The sequence below is a fragment of the Leucopleurus acutus genome (genome assembly GCF_964270905.1).
Source record: "Leucopleurus acutus genome assembly, chromosome: 20".
In the NCBI taxonomy this organism is placed as follows: domain Eukaryota; kingdom Metazoa; phylum Chordata; class Mammalia; order Artiodactyla; family Delphinidae; genus Leucopleurus; species Leucopleurus acutus.
Window position 1 is genome coordinate 28,261,442 of NC_139162.1, and position 18,702 is coordinate 28,280,143.

The 18,702-nt window shown below is 40.9% G+C and overlaps 1 protein-coding gene across 1 annotated transcript in view; it reads right to left on the reverse strand.

Moving 5' to 3' along the window:
- Positions 1 to 251: 251 nt before the first annotated feature.
- The window catches only part of CES5A (carboxylesterase 5A), a gene marked incomplete at both ends in the record, with an annotated part of 86,952 nt that continues 68,501 nt past the window's right edge, over positions 252 to 18,702 (reverse strand). Inside the window, 6 exon segments of the mRNA XM_082862988.1 lie at positions 252 to 393; positions 1,195 to 1,338; positions 1,403 to 1,457; positions 3,388 to 3,537; positions 13,206 to 13,353; positions 16,287 to 16,355. Of these exon segments, the coding sequence (XP_082719114.1) occupies positions 252 to 393; positions 1,195 to 1,338; positions 1,403 to 1,457; positions 3,388 to 3,537; positions 13,206 to 13,353; positions 16,287 to 16,355 (708 nt within the window).

An 18,702-nucleotide genomic window follows, 5' to 3' on the forward strand; every position in this document is an offset into this window, starting at 1 on the left:
GCTTCCTAAGACTTTCACCTCAATGAGGTTCCCCTCTTACACTTTCTTAAAACACCTTCCTTTACTAAATGAATTCTTCAACTTTGTATCTTAAGATAGTCACTTGTGTGAATGTTTGCTTACTGTCTGTTTGCTCACCATTTGATGGAGAGTATGTCTTTGTTAACTGTTGTAACCCCAGTAGGGCTATTGCTGGTACATATCAGGCACCCAATGTAGATTTATTGAATGATGGATTAGTCTCCACCCCATCAGTAAAACATCCCTTCTTCTTGGAAATCTCTGACTGAACTTGCTGCCTGGTGTTTGACTTCTGCATTCCAGAACTTGGAGGACGTCTGTTTTCCATTTCTGAGCAGGGTCTCTGGTGTGTCCCTCTCCCCGACATAACTCCTGAGCCAGAGAAGAGAGCCAGTTCAAGGCAGTGATGTTCAGGACATCCATGCTTGGTTCGTGGCTAAAACCCACCTAGATGGGGGTTGGAGGACACATAATTCAGGTAACACACACCAAGACATGTTAGAAAGTTCACTTCATCTTGGATGCTGGGGTAGAGGGGGAGAGTTTTCAGCCCATAATTAAATTCTGCTCCCTATACATATTTTGCATTCTTATTTTATTTTATATGAGTAACAAGATCATTATGATGCCAACTAATAGGCCAGCCCTCCTGCAGATTTATTGAAGAAATCTGGTAGATTTCCAAGGCAAATTGCGTTGTTTTTTTTTGTTTTTGTTTTTTTTTTTTTTTTGCGGTACGCGGGCCTCTCAGTGTTGTGGCCTCTCCCGTTGCGGAGCACAGGCTCCGGATGCGCAGGCTCAGCGGCCATGGCTCACGGGCCCAGCCGCTCCGCGGCATGTGGGATATTCCCGGACCGGGGCATGAACCCATGTACCCTGCATCGGCAGGCGGACTCTCAACCACTGCGCCACCAGGGAAGCCCCAAATTGCATTTTTTGACGTTGAAAATAATTCTTTAAGGATCATCCCCAAGTTCCCAAAACATCAGCTAAAGCAGTTGACTCCGTAAAGTAGCTAAACACAGATGAAGCTAATGATTGTGGGAGAAACCGCAGAAGGAGAAGGAAAACCAGAATCACACAAAGATAGGAGAAAAAGAGAAAATGAAAGGCAGGAGCAGAGAAAGGAAGGTTAAGAAAGAAAGAGAAGCGAGGAGCGTTCTGGAAGAGAACATCATCAGGGGGAGGGTGTCCGTCCAAAACTCCAGCTCCAGCTCTTTCAGTCTCTGTCCCACGCTCATGTTCAAGTCCAGCTGTAAGTATTCCTCGGTCTGATCGTAGGCCGGCCACAGGGGCAGGCCTTCCCCATTAGGATTCCTGGAAGTGAGAGATTTTCAGCCTCAAACACCTGGTTACGGAGGAAGCTGGAAGGTTCACTTACCCATTCTGAGCAAAGTTAGCCCAATATAGCATCATGTTCCTGCTCAGCTGTTTCACTGCACTCATTGCGTATTTGCAGATACTGACTTGCCTGAAGAATCATGGTTCCAAATGGTGGAGGCTGAACACACATCTTCCCTGACCATCCAACACTCTTCCTGCCCTTTCCACGGGACTGCAAGTTCCTTGGGGACAGAGACACCTCTCTCTCTCGATCAATCAATCAATTATTGTACTTCTTTATTTGAAAATGTAACACTGCTTAAAGCACAAAGTTCAAAATGCAGGCAGTATATCTAATGAAAGTAAGTTTCTCCGTCTCTTCCCTCTAGTCACCCAGTTACCAGCCTCAGAGGCAACCATTGTTACCACATTCTTGAGGGAACTTCCGAAGGAGTCTAGACGTGCATGAGGGTTTAAGCAGACACTTTTAACACACTTGATGCTACAGTGGACACACATTATACATCTTTCTCTTTCACTAAAATTGTTTCCAGGAGTTAGTTCCATATTGCTGCCTATAAACCTTCTATTTACTGTTCTTTGTTGCTCTATAAATATACAATACATAAATATATATATGTAAGTATATAATTCATGTATCCGGTACTGTATTGATGGGTCTTGACATTTTTTTCAATCTTTTGCTCGTAAAAGCAATGTTTTAGTGTGTGTTTGTGTGTGTATATTTTTGCACATGTGGAAGTATAATTGCATAAAAAATTCCAGAAGTTGAATTGCTGGGCTAAAAACTACACGCATTTTAAATTTTGATAGAGTTTTCCACTGACATATGAGGTTATCAATTTTCCCCCACCTGCTCAAATACATTATGTAAAATGTTCTTCTCAACCTTGATCTATGAAAAATGAGTCCTTGGTCAAGGTTAGTTTTTAATCCTCTTTGCTATGAGCGAGGTTGAATGGATTTTTATGTTTAAAAGCCACATGTTTCCCTTTCCATAAACTATTTATATCTGTTACCCAGTTTTTGACTGGGTTGTGTTTTTCTCATTGATTTTATGAGCTCTTTAGGTACCAAGGAATTTAACCCTTTGATACATACATATGTTGTTCATTTTTTCCATTTCTGAGAGTCCATGTGCCCATCACATAGTACAGGTTCAGTGATGGTTACTGAGTAATAATAATAGTAATATTTCTTAAGCACTCACCATATGATTTATGAGAATTGTTTCATTTAATCCTTATGACAACCTAGGAGGTAGTTCTGTTAGTATTGGCATTATAAGATAAGAAAGAATAAATCAAACAATGAACAAACCGCACTGCACAGACACACTCTAGAGGAGAGGTTCTGTCCTTTTCATGGAGAGGCTAGCATGAACTGGTTAAGAGCCTACACTGTGCAATTTTTTAACTAAATGGTTTAGTCATAACTCCTGTGTGTAGTTCCTATGGTTTTTTAAATTTTGATAACCTCATCTGATTGGCTTATTATTTTAGGCACTGAACAGGTCATAAATTCAGGAATAAATGAGCTAACCTCACCAGAAACAGTTCACAAGCATTTACATTAGATCACCTGGATCCAGACAACTTTCAGCTGCAATTATGAAAAATGTGGTTCTTGCCTTTGAAAGCCCTGAGTGGTAGCCTCACGGGAGCTCTGGGAAGGGCAGGGAGGGTGAGACCAGATGTCAAAGAGAAGGAAGTAAGTGGGTGTTTTTTTTTTTCCAAAAAAAATCAGATTGCATGAGTGCCCCCAAGTGCCCACCCCTATAGGCTTTAGTCCAGAGAAAAATACTCATCAAGCAAATGTTGGCCCCTCTTTTTCATGGCCTCTTTTTCTAAAACTACGAGTGGAGACATTCTCCAGCGAAAGGTTGTGTCTGTAAACCACCATGCCAGTCCTCCCAGCCGCTGCATAATGTTCGCGCTAACAATGGAGATTCTCATCTTCTCCCCAACTCGTCCCAAGCTCGTGTTCCTGCAAGAGCAGGAGCCCCTGAAGCCAGTTTCTTACCAAACATGACAATGTCGCCCTTCAGGAAGGCACCTCCAGAGACAAAGCGGATTTCCTCAGTGTGATCAGCTTTGACAAAAGGTGGCTTCTTATCCTTTAAGCACTGGGGCCGATGCTGAAACTCATAGAAGTAGACAGGTGCACCAGCATCTGCAGAAAGGTAGGAAGGGTTTGTGGCAGGCATGCATGCAGGGGGCAGTAGGGGCTGGCCCTGCATTTCCGTCCATCTAGTCTGGGATCCACAGACTTGTGGGTGGAACAGCCCAGAGACAATGTGAGGCTAGTGTTTCCTGCTACAGTGGCCCTCATGCCCCTGGAGACAGAACTCACTACCCCTCAGGGTGGCCTGAGAGGGCAACAGTACTACTTCTCAAAAAAAAACCCTTTATACTGATCCGAGATCTACCTCCTTGTGACTTCCTTTGTTTGACCCTGGTTCAACTGTCTGGGGAAAACAGAACAAAATTATTTCCTGCTACCAAGATGCTCTGCTGCATCCTATGTTTCTTCACCTCTCTTCTAAAGGTCTTTGCTCTGTAATTTCCCTCTTTCTCTGCATCATCAGTTTTTCTCTATTGGATCATCACCATCAGTAGCAAACATGCTTACAAAGTCTCTCATTAAAGCACACACACGTGTGCACACACATATGCACACACATATGGGCACACACACACAGAAGCACACACAAACATATCAATACATACTCTTGGTCTCAACTTCCCCTCCAGTTACTGGCTTATTTCTCTAAATTCCTTCTAGCAAGCCTTACAGTGAAGTTGCCTTATTATCTCTGCTTCCTTTCCTCTCATTTTCTCTTTTAATAGAAGTATCATGTATGGACAATAAAAAGCACAGATTTTAAGTGTACATTTTGATGAGTTTTTACAAATGCATGCACGTTCATGTAAACACCACCCCAAGCAGGATACAGAGCATTTCCATCACCCCAGAAGTTCCCTTGTATCTCCTTCTAGTCACTCTACCAAGAGAAAACCAAAGTTTTTATTCCTATCACAATTGATTAATTTTGCTTGTTCTTGAACTCTGTATGGAATAACACAAAATGTACTCTTTTGTATCCGGCTTCTTTTGCTCAGCATAATGCTTTTGAGGTTCATCCATGTTTTGCCTGTATCAGTAATTGACTCCTAATCACCAAGTAGTAAGCTACTGCATGAATATACCATAAATTACTTATCCATTCATCTGACGATAGACATTTGGGGCTCTTTCCAATTTTGGGCTATTATGATTAAAGCTGCTGTGGATATCCATATACAAGTCTTTTCTGCGGTTGAGTAACAGGGTAAGTGTATGTCTATAAGAAACTTACAGTTTTCCAGGGTGATTGTAACCACTTCACATTCCCACCAGAAGTTCTGAACATTCCGCATCCTTGGCAATACTTTTTGGCATATGGTTTGAGTTTTTAATATTAGCCATTTTAGCAGGTGTAAATAGTTGCCTCATTTTGGTTTCATTTTGCATTTCCCTGATGACAATATCGAGCACCTTTTCATGTGCATTTTGCTTTCATTCATCCTCTTTAGTGAAGTGTCTTTTCAAGCCTTTTACACATTTGTAATTGGATTATTTGTCTTTTCACTACTGAACTGTAAGAGTTCTTCTCTTCTGGATATGAATTTTTTGTCAGATTTGTATTGTGAATATTTTCTTCCAGTCTGTGGCTTGCTTTTGCATTTTCTTCACAGTAATTTTTAAAAATTCACCAACATAAAAGTCAGCATTTTAACAATTTCAAAGTGTATAATTCAGTGGCTTTTAGTACGTGCAGAATGTTGTGCAACCATCACCACTATCTAGGTCCAGAACATTTTCATCACCTCAGACAGAAACCCAGACCCATTCAAGCAGTCATTCCCTCACTCACCCCTCCCCTTACCCTTGGGAATTTTATGGTGCTATAGATTTGCCTACTCTGGACATTTCACATAAATAGAATCACACAACATATAGCCTTTTATGGGCTTCTTCCACTTAGCAGTTTTTCCAGGGTTCATCCGTATTGTAGCACGTATCAATATTTCATGGCTAAATTATAATCCATTGTATATATATACACCACCTTTTGTTTATCTATTCACCAACTGATGGACATTTGGGTTGTTACTTCTTTTTGGTTACAATAAGGCTGCTATGAACACTCATGTAAGATTTTTGTTTGACCACCTATTTTTAAAAAATTTTTATTGGAGTATAATTGCTTAGGAGTGTATTTGCTGGGTTGCTGATACTTTTACGTTTAACTTTTTGAGGAACAGCCGAACTGTTTTCTACAACGGGTGCACCATTTTACATTCCCATCAGCAGTATATGAGTGTTCCAATTTCTCCACATTCTCAACAACATGTTGTTATTTTCTGGATTTGTTGTTGTTGATTTTTGTTTGTTTGCTTATTGTAGCTACTCTAGTGGATGTGAAGTGGTATCTCGTAGTTATGATTTTCATTTCTTTAATAACAAATGATGTTGATCATCTTTTCATGTGCTTATTAGCCATTTGTATATCTTCTTTGGAAAAATGTCCATTCAATCCTTTGCCCATTTTTTATTTGAGTTGTTTGGGCTTTTTGTTTGTTTGTTTGTTTACTTGTAAGAGTTCTTTATATATTCTGAATAATAGACCCTTATCAGATATATGATTTGCAAATATTTTCTCCCATTCTGTGGGTTGTCTTTTCACTTTCTTTATATTGTCCCTTAATGCACAATAATTTTTAATTTTGATAAAGTCCAATTTTTTTCTTTTTTGTTTATATTTTTGGTGTTATATCTAAGAATCCATTGCCAAATCTGAGGTCATAGAAATGTACCCTGTTTTCTTCTAAGAGGTTTACAGTTTCACCTCTTACATTTAGGTCTCTGATCCATTTTGAGTTAATTATTTTTTTAACATCTTTATTGAAGTATAATTGCTTTACAATGGTGTGTTAGTTTCTGCTTTATAAAAAAGTGAATCAGCTATACATACACATATATCCCCATATCTCCTTCCTCTTGCGTCTCCCTCCCACCCTCCCTATCCCACCCTTCTAGGTGGTCACAAAGCACCGAGCTGATCTCCCTGTGCTATGCTGCTGCTTCCCACTAGCTATCTATTTTACATTTGGTAGTATATATAAGTCCATGCCATACTCTCACTTCGTCCCAGCTTACCCTTGCCTCTCCCCATGTCCTCAAGTCCATTCTCTATGTCTGTGTCTTTATTCCTGTCCTGCCCCTAGGTTCTTCAGAACCATTTTTTTTAGATTCCATATATATGTTTTAGCATACGGTATTTGTTTTTCTCTTTCTGACTTAACTTCACTCTGTATGACAGTCTCTAGGTCCATCCAACTCACTACAAATAACCATTTTGAGTTAATTTTTGATTATGGTGTGAGGGTAGGGTTCAATTTCCTTCTTTTGCATGTGTTATTCAGTTGTCCCAGCAGAATTTGTTGAAAAGACTATTTTTTCCCCATTGAATAGTCTTGGCAGCCTTGTGTAAATCAATTGACCATAGATATATATAGGTTTATTTCTGGACATTGATCTGTTTGTCTATTCTTATGCCAGTAGCACACCACCTTGACTACCATTGCCTTGTAGTGAGTTTTAAAATCAGTAAATATGAGTCTTCCAGCTTTGTTCTTTTTCAAGATTATTTTGGCTATTCTGGGTCCCCTGAAATTCCATATGAATTTTAGGATCAGCTTGTCCATTTCTGCAAAAAAGGAAGTCAGAATTTTGATGGGAATTGCATTAAATTTGGGAGTATTGCCATCTTAAATCTAAATCTTCCAAACCATTTATTCTTTCATTTCTTTCAGCAATGTTTTATAATTTTCAGTGCACGTATCTTGTACCTCCTTGGTTATATTAATTTCTAAGTAATTTATTCTTTTTGATGCTAATGCTATTCTAAATGAAGTTGTTCTCTTAATTTCATTTTTTGATTGTTCACTGCTAGTGTGTAGAAATAAAACTGACTTTTGTATGCTGATCTTGTATCCTGAAACTTTGAATTTATTAACTCTCATGGTTTTTTGTGGATTCTTTAGAATTTTCTACACATAATATCATGCCATCTGTGAATAGAGACAGTTTTGCTTCTTTCTTTCCAATTTAGATTCCTTTTAATTTGTCCTCGCTAGAACTTGAATAGAAATGGTGGGAGGAAACATCTTTATCTTGTTCCTGATCTTAGGGAAAGATTTCAGTCTTTCACCATTAAGTAAGATATCAGTTGTGGGTTTTTCACATAAGTCCTTTATCAGTTTGAACAAGGTCCTGTGTATTCTTAGTTTGTTGAGTGTCTTCATCATGAATTTGTGTTGAATTTTGTCAAATGCTTTTTCTGCATCTAATAAGATAATTGTGTGTTTTTTCCTGTATTCTATTAATAAGGTATATTATATTGATTGATTTTCATATATTGAACCATGCTTATATTCCTGGGATAAATCCCAATTGATTATGGTATACAATCCTTTTAATATGCTAGATTCAGTAGCTAGGATTTTGTTGAGGATTTTTGCAACTAGGCTCATATGGGATATTGGTCTATAGTTTTCTTTTCTTGTGATGTCTTTGGCTTTACTATCAGGGTACTACTGGTCTCACAGGACGAGTTACGAAGTATTCTCTCCTCTTTCACTTTTTTGAAAGGGTTGAGAAGGATTGGTTTTAATTCTTCTTTAAATGTTTGCTAGAATTCACCAGTGAAGACAACTGGTCCTGGGATTTCCTTTGTTGGTAGGGTTTTGCTTACTGATTCAATAATTTCTTTTGTCATAGGTATATTCAGACTTTCTATTTCTTCTTGAATTGGTTTTTGTAGTTTTTGTGTTTCTAGGAATTTCCCAATTTCATCTACCTAATTTGTTGCCATACACCTGTTCATAATAATCCTTTTTATTTCTGTAACGTCTGTAGTAATGCACCCACTTTCATTTTTAATTTGAGTCTTCTTTCTTTCTTGGTCAGTCTGATTAAAAGTTTGTCAATTTCGTTGTTTTTCTTTTTTTTCAGTAAACACTCTTTTATTTTTTAAATTAATTAACTTACTTTTATCTTTGGCTACATTGGGTCTTTATTGCTGCACGCAGGCTTTCTCTAGTTGTGGCAGCGAGCAAGGGCTACTCTTCATTGTGGTGCGTGGGCTTTTCATTGTGGTGGCTTCTCATTGCAGAGCATGGGCTCCAGGTGTGCAGGCTTCAGTAGTTGTGGCACATGGGCTTAGCTGCTCCACAGCACATGGGATCTTCCTGGACCAGGGATCAAACCTGTGTCCACTGCATTGGCAGGCAGATTCTTAACCACTGTGCCACCAGGGAAGTCTCTGTTGTTTTTCAAAGAACCAAATTTTATATTCATCCATTCTCTCTATTGATTTTATACTCTATTTCATTTATCTCTGCTCTTATCTTTATTATATTCTTCCTTCTGGTTGGATTTACTTTGCTCTTATTTTTCTAGTTACTTAAGGTGGAAGGTTGGGTTATTGATTTGAGATCGTTTTTGCTTTTTTTTTTTTTTAAGATGTTAGGGGTAGGAGTTTATTATTTATTTATTTTTATTTTTGCAGTGTTGGGTCTTCATTTCTGTGCGAGGGCTATCTCTAGTTGTGGCAAGCAGGGGCCACTCTTCATCGTGGTGCACAGGCCTCTCACTATCATGGCCTCTCTTGTTGGGGAGCACAGGCTCCAGACACGCAGGCTCAGTAGTTGTGGCTCATGGGCCCAGTTGCTCCACGGCACGTGGGATCCTCCCAGACCTGGGCTCGAACCCGTGTCCCCTGCATTAGCAGGCATATTCTCAACCACTGTGCCACCAGGGAAGCCCTTTTTTGCTTTTTAATGTATGCACTTACAGCTATAAATTTCTCTCTAAGCACTGCTTTCACCATGCCCCATAAGTTTCAGAATCTTGTGGTTTTGTTTTCATTCATCTCAAAGTATGTTCTGATTTTCCCTGTGATTTCTTCTTTGACCTATTGATTATTTAAGAGTTTGTTGTTTAAAAACTATTTTGTAGCAAAGCACACTATCAACAAAATAATAAGGCAATCCACAGAATGGGAGAAAATGTTTGCAAATCATTTATCTGATAAAAGATTAATATATCTAGAGTATGTAAAGAACTCCTAAAACTCAGTAACAACAACACAAAAACCAGCTAAATTCAAAAATAGGCAAAGAACTTGAATAAACATTTCTCCAAAGAATATATACAAATGGGTAATAAGCACATGAAAAGATATTCGATATCAACATCACTAATTCTTAGGGAAATGCAAATCATAACCACAATAAGATACCATTTCACACCTATTACAATGGCTATTACTTAAAAATGATAATAACAAGTGTTGGTAAAAATGTGGAAAACTTGGAACCCTGTGCATTATAAATGCACAATGTAAAATGGTGCAGCCACTGTGGAAAACAATAGGACAGTTCCTCAAAAAATTAAACATAGAATAACCACATGATCCAGCAATTACACCTCTGGGTATGCACCCCAAGAAGTGAAAGCCACAACTTGAACAGATATTTGTATACCAATGTTCATGGAAGCATTATTCACAACAACCAAAGGTGGAAACAGCCCAAATGTCCATTGATGGCCAATGGATAAACAAAATGTGTTATATACATACCATAGAATATTACTCAGTCTTAGAAAAGAATGAAATTCTGATACATGATACAACATGGATGAACTTTAAAGGCATTACGCCAAGTGAATTAAGCCAGATACAGAAGGACAAATATTATATGATTCAACTTATATGAAGTGCCTAGAATAGTCAAATTCATAGAGACAGAAGGAGTGGGGAGTTATTTTTTAATGGGTACAGAGTTTCAGTTTGGGATGATGAAAATGTTCTGGAGATGGATGGACAGTGGTATGGTTGCACAATAATGTGAATGAACTTTAATTCCACTGAACTGTACACTTAAAAATTATTAAAATGGTAAAAATTTTTGTTATGCATATTTTGCCACAATTTTCTAAACTATAAAAAAGTGCCGTTTAATTTATAAACATTTGTGAATTTTCCAGATTTCCTTTCGTTATTGATTTCTAACTTCATTCCACTGTGGTTGGAAAAGACACTCTGTATGATTTACATCTTTTTAAAAGTTACTGAGACTTGTTTTGTGGTCCAGTATATGGTCTATAGCTGAGGATGTTCCATGTGTACTTGAGAAGAATATGTAATCTGCTGTTGTTAGGTGAAGTGTTCTTTATGTTTCTGTTTGATGTAGTTGGTTTATAGTATTGTTTAAGTTTTCTATTTCCTTGTCTATCTTTTGTATAGTTGTTCTAGTATTGAAAGTGGGGTTGAAGTCTCCAACTATTAATGTAAAACTGTCTGTTTCTCCCTTTGATTCTGTCATTTTTTGCTTCATATATTTTGAGGCTCTGTTGTAAGGTACATCTGGGTTTTTAATTGCTATATCTTCCTGATGGATTCACTATTTTATCCTTATATAATGTGCTTCTCTGTCTCTTTTAGTCTGTAACAATTTCTCTGTAACTATTTAGCCTTAAAGTCTATTTTGCCTGATTTAAGTATTGCCACTACAACTCTCTTTTGGTTACTGTTTGCATGGAATGTATCTTTTGCCATCCTTTCACTTCCAACCTATTTGTATCTTTGATTCTAAAGTGAGTGTCTTGTAGAAAGCATATAGTTGGATTACTTTTTTTTAATCCATTCGTTCTGCAATCCCTGCATTCTGAGATCTTAAAGACAGTCTCTTCAGCAAGTGGCATTGAGAAAGCTGGACAGCCACACGTAAATCAAAGAAGTTAGAACACACCCTCACACCATACAAAAAAATAAACTCAAAATGGCTTAAAGATTTAAATATAAGACATGACACCATAAAACTTCTAGAAGACAACATAGGCAAAACATTCTCTGACATAAATTGAAACAATGTTTTCTTAGGTCAGTCTCCCAAGGGAATGGAAATAAAAGCAAAAATAAACGAATGGGACCTAATCAAACTTACAAGCTTTTGTACAGCAAAGGAAACCATAAACAAAACAAGAAGACAACCTATGGACTTGGATAAAATGTTTGCAAATGATGCGACTGACAAGGGCTTAATTTCCAAAATAAACAAACAGTTAATATAACTCAACAACAACAACAAAAAAAACAAACAACCCAATCAAAAAATGGGCAGAAGACCTAAATAGACATTTCTCCAAAAAGACATACTCATGGCCAACAGGCACATGAAAAGATGCTCAGCATCACTAATTATTAGAGAAATGCAAATCAAAACTACAATGGGATACCATTTCACACCGGTCAGAATGGCCATCATTAAAAAGTCTACAAATAACAAATGCTGGAAAGGGTGTGGAGAAAAGGGAACCCTCCTACACTGTTGGTGAGAATATAAGTTGGTGCAGCCACTATGGAAAACAGTATGGAATTTCCTCAAAAAACTAAAAATAGGTCTTCCCTGGTGGCGCAGTGGTTGAGAGTCCACCTGCCGATGCAGGGGACGCGGGTTTGTGTCCCGGTCCTGGAGGATCCCACATGCCACGAAGCGGCTGGGCCCGTGAACCATGGCCGCTGAGCCTGCGCATCCGGAGCCTGTGCTCCACAACGGGAGAGGCCACAACAGTGAGAGGCACGTGTACTGCAAAAAAACAAAACAAAACAAAACCTAAAAATAAAGTTGGCATATGATCCAGCAATCCCACACCTGGGCTTATATCTGGACAAAACTATAATTCAAAAAGATACATGCACCCCTATGTTCATAGCAGCACTATTCACAATAGCCAAAACATGGAAACAACCTAAATGTCCATCGACAGATGAATGGATAAACAAGATGTAGAGTGCATATATATATATATATATATATATATATATGTTATATATATATATATATATATAAAACATATATATATATATTACTCAGCCATAAAAAGAACGAAATAATGCCATTTTCAGCAACATGAATGGACCTAGATATTATCATACTAAGTGAAGAAAGTCAGAAAGAGAAAGACAAATACCATATGAGATTCTACTTATATGTGGTATCTAAAATATGACAACAAATGAACTTATCTATGAAACAAACAGACTCAGACATAGAGAATAGACATGTGGTTGCCAAGCGGGAGGGGGGTGGGGAGGGATGGAGTGGGAGTTTGGGGTTAGCAGATGCAAACTATTATATATAGAATAGATAAACAATAAGGTACTACTGTATAGCACAGGGAAGTATATTCAATATCCTGTGATAAACCATAATGGAAGAGAATATTTAAAAGAATATATATATACACATATATATATCTGAATCACTTTGCTGTACAGCAGAAATTTGCACAACTTTGTAAATCAACTACACTTCAATTTAAAAAATAAATAAAAATTGTTTAAAAAGAAAGAAGGGCAGATTTGCTTCCCCACGAGTAATCTTCTCTTTCTGATTGCTCCACTACTGCTTAGAGTTAAGATATTTGGGAAGACACTTCCGAAGAGGAAGGAAAGTGGGGTCCAGGCTCCGGAAAATATGGAGGGGTAGAACTTTTCTACATGGTGCTGAAGAAGGGGAAGGAAAATAAACAAAAAGGACTGATCAACATTCCTGAACTCTGAAAGGCAGGGGAACTGCAAAGGTCAGCATGCAGGGCTATATCCCAGACAGCCTTGGGAACGCCCTCTCATCAAAGGAACAGAAGGGCAGAGCAGGTAGACAGTCAGCAGGCAACAGGGATCCCTGCAGCCACCAGCCTTGCAGGAGGAGCGGTGCTAGGAGACTCACCTCTGTGATATTGAGCTGTGACCAGCTCAGGGATCACAAAGAACACATCTCCAAGCAAATCCAGGAAGCGATTTCGTATATCAATCAGAGAGTGTTTGTTGTAGAAATATTCATTAGCCACAAGGTATAAATACTGGACAGGGATGTGCTGTAAAACATCATGGTTGCAAGAGATCTAGGTCAACAGCAACAGCCAATACACAGCAACAACAGTCAAACATTTGCCTTTGCAGGCAAAATTCTAAGTGCTTTACATGCATTGTCTCATTTAATCCATGCAGTGACCCTATGATGCAAGTATCAAAATCAGCCCCATTTGACAGGTGAGGTAACTGAGGTTTAGAGAGGTTAAGTGGTTTGTCCAAAGTGGTGGAACCATGATTCCTTCACAAGCCTATCTGCATCCAAATCTCATTCTCTAATCACAGTATGCACGCCTCTCTGAAATATTTCAGAAACAGCCACCCCTGGGCAGATCTGGCTAAGTTGTTTGTGTGGCCCAGTGCAAAGTGAAAAATGTGAGGTCCTTGTTCAAAAACTCTAAGAATTTCAAGGTAGTGACAACAGAACATTCAACCAAGTATAGGACTCTTCTAAGCATGAGGCCCTTTGAACTACACAGGTTGCACACTCCTGAGGCTGGCCCTGCTCCTGGTACCAACACTGTCTCCAGACCTTTACTCTTTGATCTAAGCGAGTTGGTCTCTTGGAGTTACCTCTTCTATGAAAAAAAAAATTGTTGTTTATTTATTGTTGTTGTTGTTCAACAACAATTGTTGTTCAGAGGATCACACAAGATACAAAAAGAAAAGCATGCTGCCTGGCACAGAGCAGGCCTTCAGTTCTGTCAGTTCCCTCTGAAACCCATTGCCAAGTCCTTTAACAGAGCATCCCATGCTTTTTTTTTTTTTTTTGCAGTACGTGGGCTTCTCACCGTTGTGGCCTCTCCCATTGCGGAGCACAGGCTCCAGACGCGCAGGCTTAGCGGCCATGGCTCACGGGCCCAGCCGCTCCGCGGCATGTGGGATCTTCCCGGACCGGGGCACGAACCCATGTCCCCTGCATTGGCAGGCGGACTCTCAACCACTGCGCCACCAGGGAAGCCCCATCCCATGCTTTTTTGACCTGACACCAGGCTGCCTCCCAGTCTTCAGTCCTTCAATGTGGCCCCAGCACAAATGCCAGAGGATGGAAGGGAAACATCATAAAGGTTCAAGGTCTGCCACATTGGTGATGTTCTTGGGAGTCTGGTGCTCTGGGGAACACTGGGAAAAGTTACTGCACCTCAACCCCCTAACACTAAGACAGAGTCACAGCCCTTCGTAGGTTTCTTTGGGATTTGGAGGCAGCGTACACCATGCCAGGGAATGCTGCTGGGACACATTCACTGGGTCCTCTGAAGGCTGACTGCTTTTAATCAGGCCCAGAGCAAGTGATGGCTCTGCAGCAGGTCCAGGTTCTGGTGCAAGTTCCCTTGCGTGGCCCATAGGACCAGCAGACACCTTGGTGCTTGAGGTATCCAAGGGGGGTACATATGCCATGTGGAGCCTCTGGCGAGCCCCAGCTGGGCAGTCACAGTGCAGACCCCTAGGGTTCTGGAGCAAAACTATGGCTTCTGCATGAGAAAACTACTTACCATTTGGAAAGTACTTCCTGCCTTGCTACTGGGAGGAAGAGAGACTGCGTGCTCTCTGGTCCTCCTGCAGCTTCCCACACACCCTACTTCCCACCTGCTAGGACCTAGCTCAAGATACCTTCTCCTCTTGAAATGCCCTCCTGCTCAAATGTTCCCCTTCGCTAAGGCCCAGATCAATGGCCTCCTCCTCCATGAGGCCATCTCCAATCCAGCCTGAGAAATTCCTCTAACATATTTTAAATATCTGAAACCTTCATCTCAACTCTCATCACCAGACAACCAAGACTCACCAAACATCCCCTCTAAGCCTTAGGACCTGATGGATCCCTTGCCTTCAGTCTGGGCCACTCTGCAGCCATAGGGCTATTTCTAAAGTGGAAGTCAAAGCATGCTTCTCTTTTTCTGTTCCCAGACCCCAGAATAAACTTTCTATTCCTTCCATAGCATGAAACAGCTGCCAGCATCCTCCCCTGCTGCAGCCAGCCTCTTCCACTGATCTCCTTACACTTCTCTGCTCCTAACTGGTCCTCTCAGCTCCTCTGGCTCCCCTCAGTCCTGCTCCTCCATTAACCAGACAAACTTAATTCATCCTCCAAAGCCTTCCTCCCCGAGGAAGCCACCTGCTCCCTCCTGCGGGCACCACGGGGCCTCGAACACATCTCTGCTCTGGTGTGTACAGTACCGTACCAAAGTGCCCGGTCATGTCCATCCACCGCAAGTCTCTAAGTCCCTCAAGTGCAGGGGGAGTGCCTGCTTATCACTGCACCCAGTGCCTCGGGAAGTTCTGGGGCATGTGGATGCATAAGAAACATTTGTTCAATAAAAAATGAATGAAATGAATCTGCCACAAAATGCACACTGAATAAATGTTCATGGAAAGAAGAAAGGAAGGAAGGAAAGAAATCCATCTATATATCTCTATATCCCTAGTGCAGGGAGTGAGTGAGTAATGGTCCTTGGTATTGCTAGAACCTAGTACAGTGCCTGGCTGGTATGCAGGTATGTAGTGAATATGGGTCCCTAGTCCCAGGTGGTTTTCAGAATTCAGAGCTTTTCCGTTCGTAGACAGATAATTCAGTACATATGCTGCATATTATGTGATATGTTCAGGGGTGGGGGGAAGGGGCAGCACCCCAGCCCCCACATTAATATGCCCACAGAGAAACATATGGTGGGATAAAGTGAATGAACGTATAGCAACAATAAAGACCAATGGCTACGTATCGGTCTAGGTCAATATTGGCTGCCATGTGAGTTACAAGAAACCTTTGGGTTGTCAGCGCGATTTGGATGTTGAGATTGTGGATAAGGGATTGCAGAGCTCTGCTTAGTAAAGATCTACTAAATGAACGAATGAGGAAGATCTGTACCCCCAGAGCTACCCCTGTGTGTGACCCAAGGAGGTTTGTGAAATGAATGGATCTTGGAGAGTCAGGCTCACTTACCAGGATTGAGTGTATCAACTGCAGGGCGAGGGACTTGTTGGAGCCCCCGAGGATCTCAGGAAACTCCTTCTGTGGAAAGAAGCAGGTGCCCCCTCTGTGAGCACAGCAGGTCATCAGAAGGGAAACTAGTCTCCCTGAGGGCCCAGACACCCGCCTTTCAGAGGGGAGGCTGGCAAGAGCAGGAACCCTTTCAGCCCCCAGGGTCCATGTGTAAGGAGCAGCCTCAGTGGGTTGGTTGAGCAGCGAAGTTTCTTCTCCTCACATTTGATAAGAGGCAGCCATTCCCTGTCATACCTGCAGTCTTGTGGGAGCTGAGTGGCTGCCCTGTGGAAGGCCATGTTATGGACTGAGTGTGTCCCCTACCAAATTCCTATGTTGAACACCCAGAATGTGACTGTATATGGAGAGAGGGTCTTTAAAGAGGTCTTTAAGCTAAAATAAGGACGGTAGGGTAGGTCCTAATCCAGTCCGATTGATGTCCTTATAAGAAGAGGAAATTTGGACGTGCAGAGACTCCAGGGGTGCGCACGCATAGGAAAGACCTTGTGAGGACACAGCAAGAAGGCGGCCACCCGCAAGCCAAGCAGGGCGGCCTCAGAGGAAACCAAACCTGCTAGCACCTTGATCTTGGACTTCTAGCCTCTAGAACATTGAGAAAATAAATTTCTGTCGTTTAAGCCACTAGTCTGTGTTATTTTGTAATGGCAGCCCTAGGAAACTAATACAGGCCACCACTTGGCTTCAACAGCAAGTTAAAAGAGAGGTTGAAAATCTCAAAACTAGTGGTTTATTTATTGCTCTCTTTCTAAAGACCTCTGTCATTAGAGTCTCAGAAGCCAGCAGTTGTCAGGGGCAGGCAGCTTAGTGAGGCTGCAGAGAGGATGGTTAAAACCACAGGGGCTGCTTGGTACAGAGTAAGAGCTACGCGCAATTGTTTTTAAAATGACCCTTCCCTAGCCAATATCACAGCTTAAAAACATGAGGGGGTAGAAGTAGTATTCACTTGTCAAATGAATTTCTCTGGTATATTTTCTGCTGAAAATCTTGGGGTAACGAGTCATGACAGATATTTAAACACATCTGTCTTCTCCCAGAGTCATTGAAATAATCCACAAGTACATTTTAACTACAAGAACCCTCTATGTACGTTCAGGAGCTAGGATTGGTTTTTGGAGATTTCCTATGGTCTCAAACAACCAGCAATGGTCACACAGAATGACAGTACCCATGCAGCCTCTTGTGCATGCAGACCTGGGCACCAAGTTCTGGTCTCCCACTTGAATAATTCCAATATCTAACATTTACTGAGCACTTAGACTATATGCCAGGCTACCTGATGTGTACCTGTGAGGTGGGTAATAACATTAGCCCTATTTCATAGATGAGGGAACAGAGGTTCAGAGAGCTTAGGGAGCTCCCTAAAGGTCACACAGCAGATAAACAGAGAACTCAGCATTTACAGGCAGAGCCTAAATACACAAAATCTATACACTGCTGTCTCCTCTCTAGCTAAGAGTCACATTAGTCTCAGTTTCTTTAGCTGCAAAATGGGGATAATAATGCCTGTTTGCAAGTTGCACAGACAACATGCACTTGGCTTATGGAAGGCACTCAGTCACAGTGGTCATGGTGGCGTGGCTATTATCAGTAGCAGCTGCCTTCCTTTTTCTAGCACAGATCCAGAAAGCATTAAAAGACCTAACTTAAGCCACAGCCTGTGACTCAGTCGCCTCATTTACAACGAGGGAAAAAATCCCCAGCCCTACTTACCCCGAAACATTGCTCTATGTGTCAAATTAATAATTACCAGAACATGCCTTTAACAGCTCAGTGAACTCAGGGTTCTGATTCTGATTCTAACGCGTCACCAACTAGCCTTGTAACTCGACAAACTTCTGTATTTCATAACCGCACTTCCCCCAGCTTGCAAGGTAGAGGTTGGTCTGCAGAAATGAGCTTTGATATATTAAGAATTGAGCACTCTGCTCTTCTGAGGACAGACGAAAAGCTTATTTTGAATGGGGAGGGTCTTCTCAAACTACAGGGTCAAGAAATCATGGCTCCTACTCAGCATTCAGGCCTCAGCTCAAATGATCCCTCCTCAGAGAAGCCTTTCCTGACCCCTGCTTCCCTCCCTAAAGAAGCCTCCTCTTCCCAGTCTATGTCCTTCCTAGCACTTAGACTCTCTGAAACCATCCTTTCACTCTTACATGTCACCCGTCTCTCCGCTTGAGAATGTAAGCTGGAAAAAAGCAGGAACCATGTGACTTGCTCACTGCCGAATGCTGGTTTTTTATGAGTGCAGGGCACACAGTAAATGCTTGGTTCATACTTGTTGAATGAATGAAACAATTCAATAACTTTGCAACTTGCACTGCCTTAGAGAGCGTTCTTGGAAATCAAATACCAGAACCAA